Genomic DNA, 18766 nt, shown 5'->3' with positions numbered 1-18766 from the left:
GCAGATGCTACTTGTAGTTGGAAGTAAGATGGAGCACATCATTACGGAACTAGCTTATGAGGTTGCCCAGAAGCATACATCAATTCGTGGGGAATTAGTGGTAGCTCCTTCAGATGATTTCTTTTGGTTCCATCGGCCTAAATTAGTCCTTTTGTTGATCTACATCGTCCTCTTCCAAAATGCATTCGAAATTGCATTTTTCTTTTGGCTCCTGGTAAGAACAAAATGTTAATTCGTCGACCATCAACACAGACTAATTTATATTTCATAAAAGTATTATAAAAAATGATGTATTTACAAGATTATAAGATATGGACTTGATGGTCCTAAATTGCAATCTAGTAATAAGTACAATTAGAACTAACTCTTCATTTATGAACCTTGCAGGTAACATACGGCTTTAAATCCTATATCATGGGAAAACCAGCATATGTTATTACTCGAGTTGTCATAAGGTACAACAAAAAAACACTATCGTGCAATAATATTTCGGCACGCCTTGAGAAAAGCAGCATACTCATCACTCTTTTCTGTTCTTTTCTTTTTAGTGTCATTAACCAATTCATATGCGGCTATAGTACCCTACCGCTCTACGCCATCGTCTCTCAAGTAAGTTCGCTTAATTAGATGGATATGATTTTAGCTTCTCATTAGGATTTTAGTTAATGCACACTTTAATTTGAAGTATGATTAGTTAATGCCTGAGTAATATAAAATTCTTTTCGACAATTAAATGCCACAATATAGGTATTTACTGAAACGATCTAAGTACGACCTTTTGATGTGCAATCTTATTAATTTTCTTCTCGCTATTATTGCAGATGGGGAATTCATTCAAAAAATCTATAATTGATGAGAATGTGAATGAAGGCCTTGTCAACTGGGCCGAAAAGGCAAGGAGAAGCACAAGAGTCCCAAACACAGCAGCTATTGATGCAAACTAGGGGTTGGGGCGCCACCTGGTGGCGCCTCTTGAGAGGAATCTGGGCGGTGCCGGGTTGAAAGCGCCCATTCCACTTGCTTTCACGACAAATTTCGGAAGAGCTAAATAAATGATGCTTAAATACAAGGAGATTAGGGCATCTGAAACACAAAACACTGGAAGGCATGATGTAGAACCAGAAATCCAGAGAGAGCTCACACATACTCATTATCTAATAAATCAATATTCAACTAGAAAGACAAAGAGAGCTCACACATACTCATTATCTAATGAATCAATACATGTTGCAAGTTTCTGCAGTGGCAAGAATTCAACATTCAATTGTGACATGAAGTGCTACACCAAAACAATAAGAGCACAACGACGGAAAGTTTAAAGGGTATTCAAGTTGAATGCTCAAATTAAAATCGGGCCAATAGCTCCTGTGCGACGTTTTTGATGTGAATTTGCTTGAGTGCGACGTTGTTCGAGTGAATGGCTGTGATGCGACACACTTGAGTGTGTAAATAGCTCCAATGCGACATGGCCCTGTTTAACCGTGAAATGAAAAACACGAGGGTTAGCGATTTGAGTTATGACACACGGGACCCACCAGTTACTCGCATGCGGGTGGGACCCACAACTTATCCACACAAGCATGCCCGTGCTCATCAGCGTGCCCCGACCCGAGCCAGCCCGCCCCCCTCCATTGCTTACCCTGCCCCTTTCCTTTCCCACCTTCTTCTTCCTCTACTCCGGCAACGAAGCGCGCCGCCGGCAAGTGATGTCTAGCTCGACTTCAGCCACCTGCCAACCATGGACGCAGTATGGTCCACTGCCATTGACAAGATGCCCCGATTGCCCACACATGGAGCCTCTCAAGCGTTTGACTTGTGTGAGGGAAGAAAATGGCAACCATGGGCGCGAGTTTGTGAAATGTTTGAGCAAGCCACAGCCAGGGCAGGTTAGATCTGTGTTCTTGACCAATTCTATGGTCTAATTTCTCCTGATTTCTTTCTTTTTCCCTCGAATTAGGGCGGTGGATCTGGGTGGTGGATCTAGGATTCATGCGCCGCCGGCCCCCTGTTTTCAGGTTCTGAAGAAATGTGGGCATTTTGAGTGGCTCGATGAATATGTTGAAAGGTTGAAATTGGAGGGATCAACCCCAACCCAAGAGCTCAATTTTGGGGGGCGGCTTGCCGTGGAACAAGCCCCCAATTTGGCGGACAGAGCCGATCCGATGATGCATAGTGCAGAACTGAAGTGTGAATTGAAGAAAATCGGCAAGCAACTAAAGCATCTGATCGATTTGAAGCAACAAGCAAATATGATGGCGAGAGCATTTTATGGTTGTGTCATTGCTATGGGTTTATTTTACTTGATGTTCATCAATCGCTAGAATTTGTTATAGTTTCAGTTAGTTAGTCAGCTAGTTTCAGGGGTGCCCAGTAGTTTGAGTTAGCCAGGGATCATTTGTTAGATGAACTTGAATTCGTGTGAAGCAAAACTTGCTTGAATTATTGTAATGATATTCTCAGGGGCCATATTCAGTGTTGATGCTCTGTTTCCTCTGTTTTTGTTCTTCAGTTAACAGAGTACACACCCAAATTCAGTTTCTAGTAAAAAAAACAAAACTGGGCTGCCGAATAGATGTTGGGCCGTGAGAAAATGGACCCTGAGAAAATAACCATGCCCAAAATAGAGACCAGCCTGCCCGCGTAGGGGCACCAGCCCACCCTCGTAGCGGCACCAGCCCACCTCTAACTTCGGCAAATAAAATGTTACTTATTTTTACTTTGGCCTTTTTCTTGCACTAAATTTTGTGATGGATCATTTTTTGATGCAATAAAACCAAATGTTAATTGTTTTTATGCATGTCTACGGTTACATGAACTAAATGAGTTGCATGAAGTAAATTAGTTTGCATTTCCTAGTGGCATGTCCATAGTGGGTTTGCATGGGGCTCCTAGTTGCATGTCCATGGTTTGGCCAATATTTTGAAGATGGTGTGTGTGTGGTGAGATTGAGGTGTAGCAACCCGGGCTCGTAGCAACCCATAGCAATACACAAATAATAAGCAAGAACAACCCATAGCAATCTTCAAATAATAGCACGAAACACACAATATATATAGTAGCATAACTATTGCAACCCATAGTTCCACGATAACCTTACAACTCCATGATAGCCTTACAACTTAAAATACTAATACAACTTAAAAAAACTAATACGATAAGCTAGATAGATCGGGGGGCACCAAACGCGGGTTCTTCTTCGGGCTCTTCTTCTCCTTCTCCCGGGGAACAACGCCACCTCGCTCCTCCGGGCGCCGTCCTTCACTCCTCCCCGTTGTTGATGGGGTACAGGAGCGTGTGCATAACGCCGTTGTTGGGGAAGATGCTCTGGAAGTCGGTGAAGATATTGTAGGTGGTGAAAGCTATGAACTCACAACCAACCCAATACGCTCGCCCGAGGAGATGGAAAGCATCGAAAGGGTTAGTGAACGTGGCGAGGAGCCCAACCACAACGCCGTTGTGGTTGACCTCCTCAACATGGTACATCCGAGGAGAGCCGCGGGGGAGGTGGCGGAAGCCGGCCGCAAGGAAGAACTCCGTTAACTCCCTTGCGCCCCTCCATCTCGAGATCGCCCAAACCCTAAGGGTTCTCTCTACATACACTCCGGCCGGGTAGAGCCTTTCCGGCACGGTTGGGGGAATCGGTAGGTGGGGGCGGTGTACTGCATGGTGGCGGGGTGGCTCGAGTGCTCGGTCGGGTTTGATGGAGAAGAATGAAGAAGAAGGGCAGAGGAGGCAGAGGATGGGGTATGATGGATGAGGAGCGAGAGGACGATAGTGCCCGGCTTAAATAGCCCAAGTGCGACGTCGTTTCACCCCGTCGAAACCCTAGAATTAATGGGCGGGCGGCGTTTGGTGGCGCCCCATGAAAGCATGTACACGAGCGTGGCCGTGGGAAACGGACTGCTACGCTTCTGTGCCACCGGTCGTGGGTCAAGGGGGACGGGCTCACGCACGCGTCTGTGCTGTCGTGGGTCAAGGGGACACGCCTTCCCCGGGTTCTCTGCGTGTGCTGCTCGTGCATGCATGCCGTTGCCCATTAATTTGCTCATCTTGCTAGGGCCTGGCTAGAGGGCAAGGTTCGGTCGATGGGAGACGTGACAATAATGTACGCCTTCTTTTGCCCATCTTGTAACGGGCAGCACGCCATTTGAACTGCATCGATACCCACATCGATACGGGCCCCATCGATACCATGCCAGTATTGCGTCGTCAAAGAGGAGCACGCCATGCACAGCGTGCACACCACGCCATGCAGCGTTGGCTTTTTGGTTGTCTTCATCGAGCTGCTGCATTGTGGCCGGGTGCATGCTTTGATGCGACGCTGCATCGGTTCTAATGGTAGGCATGCGACAGGTTACTGCGTTGATAGGGGTGGCGGAGCAGGGCTACGTCGAGGCATGCATGCAACGCACGGGCGCAGTCCTGCGGGTGGGCATGCATGCTGCGGGTAGGCACGGGCACGCATGCAACGATGGAAAGGGCACTCCGTAGGCTTGGTCCATGCACCGCGTCAACTCTTGCCGTTGGATTCAAATGAACGGTCCTGATGCTCCAACGAGAGAGGCTGATCCAAACCCCACCGCGTCTCATGCGGATCGCTGCACACTGTAGCTAACCCTAGCGCCTGATCTCAACCGTCCACGCACAACGATCGACGACCAGGTAGTGTGCGGGGTTTTGAGGGGTTTTGAGAGGGGTTTTGAGGGGTTTTGAGAGGTTTTGACTGATTAGGGTTGAGCATAACTAATTCAAAAAAAATCAAAAAAATATAAAACTTGCGCACATAGTCTTATTATGTCGTATAGTAACGAAAAAAAAATATAAATATGGTTTACATACATTTTTACGAAAAATCCTTCACAAAATTGTTATTCCTCAAACAATGTAGTATGGAGTTGAAGGGAGAGAGTAGTGGGCACCCGAGAGTAGGTGGAGTTTTGAAAATGAAAAGTGTGAAAACCTCACCAAAACTTCATTTTGGATTGACTAAGAAAGATCTGAACTTACTTTTCTCATTTTCATGTTTTAAACTTGTTTTATATATAATTTTCTATTAAACCTTGTTTTTTCAAAAAGAAAAGAAAAAATAGAAAATTAATTCAATAAATAGTGAGACTTTAGATTTACACTATATAGGTAGAATAGATGTGTAGAAAAATTATTTGGCTGGTTTAGACAAGGTGCCAAAAAAACTTGCTTAAATATGAGGCCGTTTACCCTACCTTTGGAGGTCATTTGAAACACACTTTTCATGACTATGAGTTCAACTTACCAAAAGGGCTCGGAATGATCAGCAAGCAAACATATTTCAGTTGAGGTACTTTAGATAGCACTAAAACATCAATAGCCCAAATTTAAATTTAAATTTGAATTTTATTTGGCTAGTTTAGACAAACAAGTTCGAATAGAAATATGGGGATACATAGTGACTACCAGTACGCACCAAGTTACAAATATTATTACATGTCCCAAATTTTCAAACTATTCTCTGTTCTACTTCTTCCTACCACGTTGTGTGCCCTTCTTCGCCTTAGCCCTTCTTATTTTTGGTTCTACTACACACACAAGTTCACTGATCATCTTGGTTTTCTTCACTGGTCTTTTCAACACCTCGCCAATACCCTCGTGATCAGTGTCTTCAGTCTCAATGTTGACAACAGTTTCAGTTTCTTTGGTGTGTACCTCAACATGGGTTTCTTCAGTCTGAACCTCGACACGCTCAGGTTCAGTTTCTTCAGTCTGAACCTCGACACGCTCAAATTCAGTTTCTTCGGTGTGCACCTCCACATCAGTTTCTTCAGTCTGAATGTTGACTGCAGCAGGATTTTCTTCAGTCTGCTTAGGCTCAGGCACACTTCTCTTCTTTCTACCACCATTGACTCTTGCTTTTTTGGTTGGCCAACACTGTTCAACAACAAGGGGCTAACTTGCTCGCTTCCTCCTGTGCAGAAAATGTTATAGATATACTAATTGGAAAAAAGCACCAAATCAAAACACAGACAAATAAACAAGAACATACTTTGGCTTATCAGGAGTGTAACGGCATTTGATAGATCCCACTCTGTGCCCAAGTTCCTGGCACAACTTGCATCTATTTTTGTTACCTTTTTGGGCCCTTTTTGGCTTTTCATCTTTCTTTCCCTTCTTACTACTCCCACCTTTCTCAAACCATGCCTTGAATCTACTCTGTTTAGGCCTGCCAGCCTTTCTTTTCGTCAAGGAAGGACACATGGAAAATTCAATGTCCACTTCAGGCCACTGAGACTGATCTGTAAGTGCTGGAATTGGAGTAGCATATGCAGCTTTGAATCTTGCTACCGAATAATATTCATGCAGATATGGGTGCATGTTTATCTTCGGTTGGGATGCTAAGAAAAGAATGACATGCTCACATGGTTTACCAGTGTGTTGCCACTCGAGGCAAGTGCAATCATGCAATTCAGTGTTAACAACATGTCTCCTTCCAGTTTTGTTATCTCTAGCTTCAGCACCCCAAGGTGAAGATTTTTCAACAAACAAATGTGAAAGACTTCTGCTCCTATTGACCACCTGTTGTACCACTGCTGGAAGCTTATCACCTTGCAGACAATCACCTATCCTTCTTCTCAATTCCCACAACCGCATGAGCATGATCCTAATTTGGTCAACCATGTCATGCACAGGCAAATCTTTTAACTCCTTCACCTTATTGTTGAAACTCTCTGCCAAATTGTTGTTGATGTGGTCACACTTGATGGCAGTGTTGAATGCTGACCTATACCATAACAAAGAATGGTAGGTGTTCAGCCATGGACCAAACTCATCACATGCTGCCATTATCTTATCAAGATGATATTTGTGTGTCTGTCTAGTGTAAGATCTTGCTGCTGGCCACATGCGCCCAAATTCTTCTCCTCTAAATTTTTTGATCAAATTCATCCACAAATGACCGAAGCACTCCCTCTGCTCAGCATGTGGGAAAACATTTTTCACTGAATTTTCAAGCCCCTTACATGCATCTATGTGTATAGCCAAAGGTGACACTGGCCCTAGGCATCTTTTCAACTGGATCATGAACCATGTCCATGAAGCCTCTGTTTCTGACTGAAACAAGCCAACAGCAATAGGAAACATCCAGTTGTGTCCATCTAGAGCATTGCATGCTGCCAACTGACCATTCCACTTGACAGTAAAAAATGATGAGTCTATGCTCAAATATGGACGGCACCCTGCTTTGAAGCCATCTATGCAAGGCTTCAAAGCCATAAAAAACTTGGAGAACTTGACTTCACCTTTGGCTGATACCTCTGTATCTATCTCCACAACACTACCAGGTGACCTCTTTTCCAGCTCTGCTTTGAAGTTGTAAAGCATCCTAAATGTATTTGCCCAATCACCATATAAGTTTTTCATTGTCCTTTGTTTTGCCTTCCACACTGTGGTATATTTCAGTTTAATGGGGTACATCTTTTCCAAGTCTACTTTGAGTTTCTTGGCAGTAGTGTTTGGTGTTTTGGCTAAAATTGGGGTGATCTTTTCTGCAACCCAAAGTTGTGATGTCATGGTTGATACTCTCTGTGAACTTGTAATACAAGTATGTTGATTGGGGATTTGGTTAACCCTGACAGTACTTCCATCAGGTTGCAGTCTAGCAAATATGTACCACTTGCAAGGCTTGACACTACCATCAAATCCTCTGCACCTCGCATAAAACTTCTTTCTATCAGTCCAAACAGTCTTGGCATCAAACTCATGTTTCACTGCATAAGTCTTGAAACACATCCTAAACTCCTTCATGCTTGGGAAGAACTTGCCTACTTCAATGACAGGGTTTTCTTTGTCATACACATGCACCAGCTCATCATCATGTGCATCATCTACTTCATCTGCAGCTTGTTCCATCAATTGTCCATCTACATCTTCATCAACATTAGCAGGCAAACTAGATTCTCCCCTCTCCTGCTTATCTCTGTCATCGACTGGAATGCCAAAAAGTTTGGCCATCTCAATGTCAGGCATTGGTGCAATGACCAAATCAGTAGGCTCATCTAATTCAACTACATTCCAATCAACAGTTGCTGCAGTTTCAGTTTCAATTCCAGTCACCTGTCCCTCTTCGCCTATTACTGTAAGTTCAGTACACATGGGAATCAATGGCCTCTGTGTAGCCCAATCATCATCTACCATCGGCGCAGCCAATTGTGATGGCACATATCCAACCTTCGAAAAAATATTCAGATCAACCAGCTCAGCAAAAAAATTAGCTCGTTTGCTTGTCCAGCCGTTTTGCCGATCGATTTCATCAACAATCTGTTCACCATCTTCCATTCTCACATACTCTCCTTTCCAATCATCAAACCGCAATAGTGATACTTCTTGCTCTGGACCCCAAACAACATTCTCCCCAATTTTTTCCACCCATTTCTTCACTGCCTTCTCTCCCATGTTCTGTAGAACTTGTGGATCAATCTCTGTAAACTCAACCTCCCATTTAACAATTGTGTCTCTCTCAATGTTCTGAATGCTACCATCAACTAATTTTGCCTTTGATGGAAAGAAATTGACCGTCAATTCGAAGGTCCGAGCGGCAGCCTCCCCTCTGTCAGTGGCGGACAGTGTGAGCCCGTGAGAAATAGCAGACTAGGCCCTAATTGCATGCAAAATTGGATCAGAGAGAGGAGCATTACCTATTCGAAGTTGAATCTGGGGGCTCCATCTCAGTATGCCCACGGGCTCCCCTCACAACCTATCGATTCAACAAGCGAAAACAGAGGAAACGAGCTGAGATCTACGGGGCCGAGAGAGGAACGGGAGGGGGACTAGGGTTTTCACTCACCATTTTTTGAGGACGAAGGCTCCGCCGCCGTTGAGAACGAGGGCTCCGCCGCCGCCGTTGAGAACGCAAGATCCGCCGCCACCGGAGAAGAAGGGGGGAGGGGGCAGAGTGGCGGGTCCGGCACGGTCGGGCGGCAGGGCACGGTCAGCTGTTTTGAGGAGCAATTAAGTTGGACCCACATGTCCTAACATAAACGGGCTTGGTTGACGACCAATTTAACCACATTTAACACCCCATGTGGCCCTGGGCTATTTACCTGCTTAAATGTGTCGCACCACAGCCATTCGCTCGAACAACGTCGCACTCAAGCAAATTCACATCAAACACGTCGCACAGGAGCTATTGGCCCAATTAAAATCACCATGAAACGTGAAGAAAATGCCACCCGGTTCTATGTGGATTCTGCGACATGTCTTGCAAGTAACCATACCATTCAATAAGCCTGAAATTTTGTAGACATCAAGTGGAGTCAAAAAATGCTTTCAATGCTAACTGTCGGAGGAAGACAGTCTTCAGCATGTCTCCTAAGAACAGAGAAACCACCACGGGTACTTGTCTCCTAAGACTTTCTTGAGTTCTTGTGGTTTAGGACCCAAGCTTGTGATCTCACCTTAGTAATTAAGGGAATTCAAATGGGAAAATTAATGAATGTACATGTAAACAGAAACATGGAACATTACTAACAAAGAAGACTGCTACATGAAACAGAACTAAACAGGACCACCGGACTATCTCCTAGAACATCTGACACAGCTTGCGACAATAATCAGGTTAACTCAAATAATCAGGTGAACCTGCAAAACGCAAAGGTACATGCATTCAAATATTAGTGAGAGAAAACACATACGAATATGTAAGTGCTAAGTATTAAAAGGCTTACATTGTCGATATCACATATTCTAATTCTTTTTGTCAAATGGTGACGTATCAAGAATTCCATACTCCAAATGTCCATCATACTGATATTATATGTGAAGAAATGTACACAGGAAAGGACAAGGCTTTGTTACAAGGTATCTACCATTATGTTTCAGAAGAGTGTCATGTTGTAGCCCTCATTTTGAATCTTTGCCTCAATAGTCTCAGACAATAAAGAAGGATATTATGACTATTATGAGTATCTCCTCTAGAATATCAACCACTACTGTGGGAACTGACATGTAGATAATGGAACAGAAAGCAGTACTCTAATCTATCAGCACAAGGGTTACCGAATATGTAGTGTGCCTAAATCAATTCATTAAGAACTTAATTAGACCAGCTTACATTACAAGAGGAGTTTAGGGTTTAGGGAGTGTGGGATGATGCTTCCGTGTATTCATACATTTGGATAGTCAAATTGTAGGTGACAAGTAACAAAGGTAACACAGATATACTTAGCTTACACCATATGAGAAACATAGAGGAGGTAATACGTACCAGAAGAGCATTGACACAAAGAAAGCATTCTGGTAGAAGTTATAGAGAATCATGTATGTCACAGACCGATGGTTCCAGTGCTCATGCGCAAGAAGCAATCTATTAAAAAAACTGCCCCATAACAAATCTGAGGCCATCACTACTTGACAACCTTCTTGACCACATATACCAAAACCAACATCAGCCATTTGTATCATTGAAATATAATTTGCCCCTGCAAATAGAAAACAAGATCATAAAAAACCAGACTATCAAGATGAACATGGGAAGATGCCAAATAGTGGAGAAAATAGTTAGCCATGTCTCCAAAATGAAAGGTGACAGTAAAGCTGACAAGTTCAATGTACATCAAAAACTTATATTGGCATAATTCTGCAGTATTGTTTGTTTGATCTTCAATTGTCAGAAATGACTTGTGCCTCTGTACTAATTGTAACGTTCAACAGATAGGGAGCTTATTATTGTATAAACCCTTATCAGTATATAACTGGATTGCACACAGACAGAAATGCAATGCACATCATGTGATTCCACTCCTTCCTCTTAGTCTAGCCCCCTCTTTTCCATAACTCTCTCCCAAATACACATGTCCTCCCTTGAGGGGAAACCATAAATTAGTATGAAAACCATAGATATGGAAAGGAAAAGGAACAAAACATGTATATGGAATTTTGAAGCCATGCCTTCGTGGACCTGCTTCTAAGTTTAGTGCTATGTGTACAATTATTTTCTTATAAAGAAAAAGCCCACAAAAACTACAATATCATTGAATGTATTGTATTTGGAGAACCATAATGAGCAGATCTAGAAGAAAGCCTTTCCGCACCGGTATTTGGAAACAATATGAGGAACAGACACAGCCGGATGTCGAGAATGAAGAGCTGGTACCAAAGAGCATACCTCACATGTCGGCCGCCGCAGCAGGCGCCTGCTTGAGGTGGTCCAGGAGCACGCCGCCAGCAAGGCTGAGCTAATCGGCATTGGCGGGGATGACGTGGTCAAGCTGCAGTGAGCGTGCCGCCTTTCAAGAATAATGCATTTTCTTAAGAATGGATCTAACAAAACATGCTACAGCCAAGTATGCTGGTGCATATGAGTTGCACCCAGATCAACCGCATGCTTATCATAAGGGAGTTAAGGCCGTTTCTTCCTTGACAAAATGTCATTCTTTCCAACTAAATATCCCATACTTTGAAGAATGTCAATGCATTATATATCCAGTTCATGTTGTCTTGAAAATTGTATGCATAGTGTTGCTAAACATCAGTGCCTGATGCATTTGATTTGTAGCTAAACCATCCAGGTTAAGTGGAAGTGAAACAAGCTTCAAAAAGACATGGGCACTGAATAAAAGTTCACAGCATACAAGAGTGTCCCGGGATGGACAACTGGACATATATTAAAACTAGAAGAACACCCGTGCGTTGCAACGGGGCCACATTAACTTTAAAAGTTCAATATTAATATTCTCATATATATCAAATGACATTGGCGACCTTTTTTACCATCAATTCCTCACATACACACTCAGCCTCCCTCTTCCTCACTCTCTCCCCCTCTCCCTCTCTCTCTCTCTAACACACACACATATCCATCTTTTGGGTACGGGACCATAATCCATCTATTTCACACACACACGCTAGTACATAACAATATGGATTATGTGTATTATATTTGCCACCACAACTGAGGGAATTAATTTCATGTAAATCGGCCAGCCACAGCTCCAAGAATACGCGGAGGAGGTGGCCCGGTCGGCGTCGGCGCCGTCCGGCACGGGCCACGGGCCCGCTTCCAAGCGCGTCTGCGCGTCGGCCACCCACGCCGTGTCCTTCAAGTGCCACTTCCACCGCACCAACTCCCAGGGTCACGGCCATGGCCAGGGCCAGGGAAGCCGCCCTTCTTTGCCCCCTTCACCGGTCGCGGCCAACGCGGTGCCGCGGCACCCGGCCTCGCCGTCCTCGTCCTCCAGCACCATCGCGACCCAGTGACGCAGCCCAAGCATCGGCCTCGAGAATCAAGAACGCTCGACAACGTAGAGGGAAGGAAAGGTCATATACAGTCATAAGAAAGGGAGTTTATTTACTGCTCCCTCGATGTATTGTTTCCTTTGTTTGGAGATTGATTACCATCCGTGAGCTAAGGTAAGGTTTACGTGATTGAGCGATTTTTTGAAAATCAATTATTTGTTTTCTAATTAATGTAATTGAGTGATTTAAGGTAAGGTTAATTAATTTAGATTTGATCTTTAGATATTGTTCGTGATTGATTCTACATTACTAAATAACTTGCGCCAGTATGGAAAGTTCTGATCTGTTTAGATTTCTTTCGTTGTGTGAGAGGGTGACGCGAAAATAAACTGATGAAGTGAGGGGAGGGGACGAAAAAAATCTACGAAAAAAAACCAGCGAAGGTGGGAGGAGGTACCAAAAAAAACCATGGAAGGTGGGAGGAGACTACCAACTGCTTCATTAGGAGTAGAAATTATTAGAGATTAGAGATTATTTGTTTCCTGAAAATCTATTATTTGTTTCCTAAAGCAAATTGCATTAATGAGAGAGATTTCGTAGATTTGGCTAAGGTAGGAAAGAATCTATTATTTGTTTGCTAAAGCAAATTGCATTAATGGGAGAGATCCGTTGATTTGGCTAAGGTAGGAAAGAATCTATTATTTGTTTGCTAAAGAAAATTGCATTAATAGAAGAGATCCGTTGATTTGGCTAAGGTAGGAAAGAATCTATTATTTGTTTCCTAAAGAAAATTGCATTAATGAGAGAGATTTGTTGATTTGGCTAAGGTAGGCGGTTTTTGCGGTTCGTGGCGGCTTAGTGTGAGGTGGGACGAGGTACCAAAAAAACCATGAGAGGTGGGACAAAAAAAACCTGGAAGGTGGGAGTTGTCCCTGGTTAACCTACGAAATTTCGTAGATTTTTTTAGGACGAAAAAAAACCTGGAAGCGAGACTACCAACTGCTCCCTTAGGAGTAGAGACTAGCAACCAGTGCATACCAAATGTAAGGGTGATTCAATACTAAATTTATTTATATTAAGGTCCCAATAAACAAAACAAAATATCACCAACAACAAATTTGCTAGATACAGAGCTGTTGGTGTCATAGCGACATGGACATCTTGCATCACTTTGGCTAAGTGCCTACGGAAACAAAGATACATATATTGTACTGCTCTAACCTTAATTGCATGAAATGTGCTATCCATATCAGACAATAACAGTGTGGCCTTGGTCCTGCAAAAATCGACACGATTTTATCAACTACCAGATAAAATTCAGACAACCAACTAACAAGCAGTGCTGAAAAAAATCAAAAATAAAAAGCATGGAGCAGAAAAGTGCATTTGAGGGAGTAACCTTCAGGCTGAGCAGCCTGACGGGCCGGAGGACAGAAACACAAACAAAATGCCCGACCGATGAACCTCCAGAAATTTCGTGGTCACCTCAGAACCACCCGCGAAAATAGAGCAATCGACCAGTTGAAGAGCAACGAGCAAGAAATTGGCCAGACAAAGAGAAAACAAGTCAGATGGTAGGAATCTGAAGCGGAAGAGGTCTTCTTCTTCTCCAGGGGAATAGGCCCAGGAGGGTGTTCCGTTGGCCGGCAGCCGGTAGTAGTCCTCTTCGAGCGGAGCCCCAAAAACAGCAGCTGCGCTTCAGGAAGGGGAAGAGTGCAAGTGGCCCGGGCGTGGCCATGAGAGACCTTGAAATTGAGCCTAGGTTGACCGGCCCCCGCCCACCTTCCCGTCAATGGAACAACATTTAGAGTGCCCATAAACTCTACCAATGCTTTTAGTAGTTCTACTATATGTTAGTCTTCTGCCTTGAATCTTTCAAATACATCAAGCCTTGATCCCATTAAACTCAACTAAAGATTCAAGAGTGACACTTCCAAGTAAAGTAGTGACAGTAGTAAATATTACGTCCTACATTTTCAGGCAATTTTACCAGTAAATTTAGCAAGCTGCAGAAGCGAAAATCACAATGTAACATGAATATCACCCCCCTGTCTAATACGTGTCTATCTTTTGGGCGGCATCAACCTGAACATCCTCTAATATATCCAACCTTGTTCCCATCAAAATCCGATAAGGAGTGACACTTTCATGCAATTCTATGGGGAGTATTTTCATGTATTTCCACTAGCGTCAGTGAAGTATTGACAGTCAGTTGGTACTAAGTGGACTATTTACAGGCATTCCTATCAGTAAATACAGCAAGCAGCAAAAGTGAAAACCAAAATGTATAGCATCAATTAAATCCACATATCTCCAACAGAATCATCAAATCATACTGTACATAGTTCGTGCCCCTAATTCCACAGGTATTTGGGTACCTGGCATTGGAGCGCTCGCCCTGCACACACTTTCATTCGGCCTCCTCGCGCGTGACCTCCGCGATGCGGGCACGCAGCTCCTTGCCCTGCCACCGCATGACCCCGCGCAGCTGCTCCACCTCCTCGGCGGTGAGGTCGCGCTCCCTGGCCCTCCCCCCTCCTCTGCCACCACCATCGCAGCCAGGTGGAGCGCACGCCTTGCCGCGAAGAGGAGACCTTGCCTTCTTCAGTGGCCAGTGTTGGAAGAGCCGGGGTGGGGCGTCCGTGATGGCGGTGGCGGCGGCCACAGAAACCCTAGCCGCTCGGGGAGGAGGTGACGAGAGGTGGCAGCCTCTCCCTCGCTGGCGAGCGCACGGAGACGACTGGGATGGTGGTGGGGCGGGTCGACGGCAAGGAAGTGGCGAGGCGTGGCGAGCAAGAGGGCGGCTGGTAGGAGGCGGAGATGAGCGGCGCGAGAGGGAAGGAATGAGTGGCGGCAGGTTTTACTGCACGCATCCTCACGTCCCTATCCCATCTATACACGCTAACCATCCAATTGCGGTCGATCCTTTACCTCTCTCCCCAATCGCTAACCACTGTAGAAATCCTACGTGGACATCACCAGAGGACGCCCCTTCCGCGTACGTTAATGCTACTAATAGTTCACCAATTGATGAGGCAAATGGCGGCGCGTTTGAAATGGCAAATACGCCGGAAAGATCATCAGTGGAGCAAGGGACTGCTAGGCTAATTTAATTGCATACATAGGCTTTAGGACCCCAGTAAGGGTAAGAATGTGTCCACACTAGCAACCACTACATGCATGTATCTCTGAGCGGAAATTTTAGCATTATTAGTGAAAATTTTGAAGCTCCAAAATGTTTCTCTCTCTCAAACCATTGATCCAATTTATGATCCGCTTTCATGGTTGACTTTGTTTCAATGAGAGTTTCAGTACTATATCTCGTATGTCTATATGTTTTACTGGGAAAAGAAGGCTTAGAAGTTGCCACCTAGAGTTTTACACAATATGTCGACACACATGTACATGATATATAGTAGGACATTTTAATCAGTATCTTTGTTTTTTTAGCAAGGCACGTGTATTTTGCTAGTCACAAATAGACTTTTCTTAGATCAGGAGAAAATTCTATGTGGCAGGGTTTTGTTCGGCTCAAGCCTGAAGTGAGGGTTCCCGCAAACAAAAAAAAAAGCCTGAAGTGAGACGCAACTCGTAGTGTGCCATGTGGGAACACATATATCAAAGCATCTGAATCTTCTTCTCCACATTCTTCTTACTATTGCAAGCGAAAAGCATGCGATTTCGAGGGAAGACACGATAGGGCCGGCGAGGCCTGAGCGCTAGGTTCCGGTGGCCTGCCAGCCTGGATAGAAAATTTTGCTCACTGAATCTGGAAGCAGCGGCAATGCGGCATTCACATATGCATTGCTGCTATGTCGCCCAAATTATTCTCATTCTTTTTGATATGTCTCAGTCTCAGCGGCAAGGAAGAGAAAATGACCCCAGTGTTAAGTTTGTTGTTTTATGCAACAATTCCAGGCATTCAACTGATCAAACACAAAAAAGAACAAACCAACCATAGACCAAAGAAACTGTACCTAAATTTTTTTGAGAAGGAAACTAACCTAATTTGAGTAGTAATTAACTGCCACATAATTACTCACCCGCGCCTGAAATTTCACCCAAAACTGAGTACAAATTGCCAAAAAAGTTTATGTCTACAACCTAAGTAGTACATTTGACATCGCTACGATGTTCTAAAATAAAAGCACGACGGAGGCTGAGGTGGCCACGGCCACGACGGAAGCCACCACGCCACTCCTCACGCCGACGCTGCCGCTCTCCTCGTCGTCTGCGGCGGGGTCAGGCGAGTCAGCTGGCGAGTCTGAGTCTGGCGAGCTGGCGGGCCCTGGCGGGCTGTCGGAGTCGTCGGAGTCATCGTCCGACAACGAGGAAGACGGCGTCGCGGCGGATGAATCATCCTCGTCGGTGGCGCCGCCGTCTGGAGACTCGGCGGCTTCGGCTTCGGACGAGCTGGCCGGGGCCTTGGACGGCATGGCGCCTTTGCTCGGCGACTCGGCGCCAGACCCCTTCGCGGGCGCCTTGGGCGGTGCAGCCTTGGGTGTAGCCGTGGACGTTGCGGCCGCCGCCGTTGAAGCTTTCGCGCTCTTTTCGGGGACCGCAGCCGGAGCCTTTGCCGAGGCCTTTGGGGGTGCTGCAGCTGAACCGGACTTCGCGGAGGCCGCCGGAGCCGGAGCCTGGGCGGCGAGCGCCACGACGGCGGACGCGGCGAGGAGGACGACGACGAGGCCGACAGAGTGTACCATGGCGCGTCCTTTCGGGGGAGCCATGGCGCCGCGGAGTTAAATAGGTTGACCAATGAGAAAAGGGTGCCGGCGAGACAAGCACGGTGAGGACGGTGGCTTTTCTTGGGTGGGTCGGCATGCTGCGTGTGGTGGTGACGTGCGCCAAGCGGCGGCATGCATGCATACATATGCTTTGTGTGTTGGGCGAATTTACCTTGGACACATGAAATTATGGATCAATACTATTTCTCGACCATTACTGTATCCTGTCATCCTGCTAGATTACAGTGACTCATCCGAAAAGAGGACTTTTCAGCATAAGAAGTAGATTAAATATCAGTCTTGCTAAGTCTCAGTCGACACTATATCCATTAGATTTACATTGAGATCTGTGCAAAATTTTCTTTTCTGTTTTTTTTCTCTCCTGCATGTTATGTCACTTGATTGAGACTTGGTTAAATCTCATTAAAGATTGACTTTTATTAGGTCCCAGTTATATTTTTGTGCACTAGTGACCATTGATTTTTTTCTTTTTGAGATAGCTCACCATCCATGCTGGATGGTTTAGTGACCATTGGTTGAGCTGTACTTACAATTGAACATAAATTGTGTAGTACAATTTGGATCAGTCGATTTCCACATATGGCTTCCTTCCTCCCCTCAGAATTCATTGTTCATGGTCTTCTTCCCTACGATTTGAATCATGTAGTTTTACATTGCTTGTTGTCTCGATGCTATGGTGTTTGGAGGGGCATCACGTTAGGACATTTAGCATCCTTTAGTGCCATTTATCGCGCTATGGCACAATCTAGTGCGCTAACGCTTTGGCTGCTATTTTTCATAGCGGGCTATTTAAAACTTTGATGTGAACTGAATCGACCCACAACAGGGGCCGACTCTATGTTTTGGAGGGCCCTAGGGCGCAGTTGATGACTTAGGTCCCTAAAGCTATGTATATAATTACGTAAAAACAAGCTGAATACAATCGTACCACTAGTACACTATGAAATCACAAGGACGAACTCCCAATATAAGCAAATGAACATAGTGTATTAGGTGAGAAATCAGCCTCTTACGAGTACAAGACATGTATGCTACAGTTGCTAAAGTTAAGTAGAGTGAAGTGTGTGCAGTGAAACGAAATATGTGCATGGGAATATTGAGATTGGCTATTTGGCCTCCATTGTGGTACTGGTTATGATCATGGATTGTCACAAGATCTATATGAACATGCAAAAGCTACCTTGCTTGATGAACGTTACAGAAAGCGCATTGAGCAGTGGTACATAGTGTGAAGTTGCTGGAGGCATGCAAGCCTACTGGGTGTCGGTGGCAGTGGATGGAGTTAGTGGTGGCGGAGCCGGGTGATGACGTGGAAGGTTTCAGCATCATCATCGAGGGTGCATAGTGGATCAGAGGATGGTGTCGCAGCGGCAAAATGTGGGTTGACCGGCCAGGGATGTGTGGGCGGCACGGCGGCGGCGGCGACGACGATGTGCTTGTGTGCCAGTTCGATCAGTAATTAGGGAATATGTTAGTTTTTTTACCTCTCCTATGTAAACAAAAGGTTCCATTGTCCGCTCATACTTCGTCCAACCATACCTAAGTTCCCATTTCTTCTCCTTGTTTTCCCCACCGATTTTCCCTGAAAACCGCCTCAAATGCCTCATCTCTTAGTGACTTAACAAAACAAATTATGTTTTCTTTAGTAGTCCAATAAGTACTTACCAAATAAGTCATCTTGTTGGTCACTGATAACAGGTTCATGCCAAAACCGGATGCAAAAATAAACCGATTCTCATCACCGACGTGTCACCTGCCTTGACCGTTTGTGATATTGTTTATACACTGACTGGCCAAATCCTACCGGCAGGTCA

The 18766-nt window shown here is 44.9% G+C and overlaps 1 protein-coding gene and 1 pseudogene across 1 annotated transcript; one reads left to right on the top strand and one right to left on the bottom strand.

The window, feature by feature from the left end:
• The window catches only part of LOC123150453 (MLO-like protein 1), a 28042-nt pseudogene extending 12725 nt beyond the window's left edge, over positions 1–15317 (top strand).
• A 912-nt stretch (positions 15318–16229) lies between these two features.
• Positions 16230–16916, bottom strand: LOC123148442 (anther-specific protein BCP1). Its single transcript, XM_044567875.1, has one exon. The coding sequence runs from the start codon at positions 16908–16910 to the stop codon at positions 16341–16343; it is 570 nt and encodes a 189-aa protein (XP_044423810.1). The 5' UTR covers positions 16911–16916; the 3' UTR covers positions 16230–16340.
• Positions 16917–18766: the final 1850 nt, after the last annotated feature.

This window comes from Triticum aestivum, chromosome 7A, assembly GCF_018294505.1.
Source record: "Triticum aestivum cultivar Chinese Spring chromosome 7A, IWGSC CS RefSeq v2.1, whole genome shotgun sequence".
Lineage (NCBI taxonomy): Eukaryota > Viridiplantae > Streptophyta > Magnoliopsida > Poales > Poaceae > Triticum > Triticum aestivum.
This window is presented reverse-complemented; position numbering and strand designations above follow the sequence as displayed.

Excerpts from the sequence above, each read along its gene's own strand:
- LOC123148442 (XM_044567875.1), bottom strand. The coding sequence starts at position 16,910 with ATGGTACACTCTGTCGGCCTCGTCGTCGTCCTCCTCGCCGCGTCCGCC.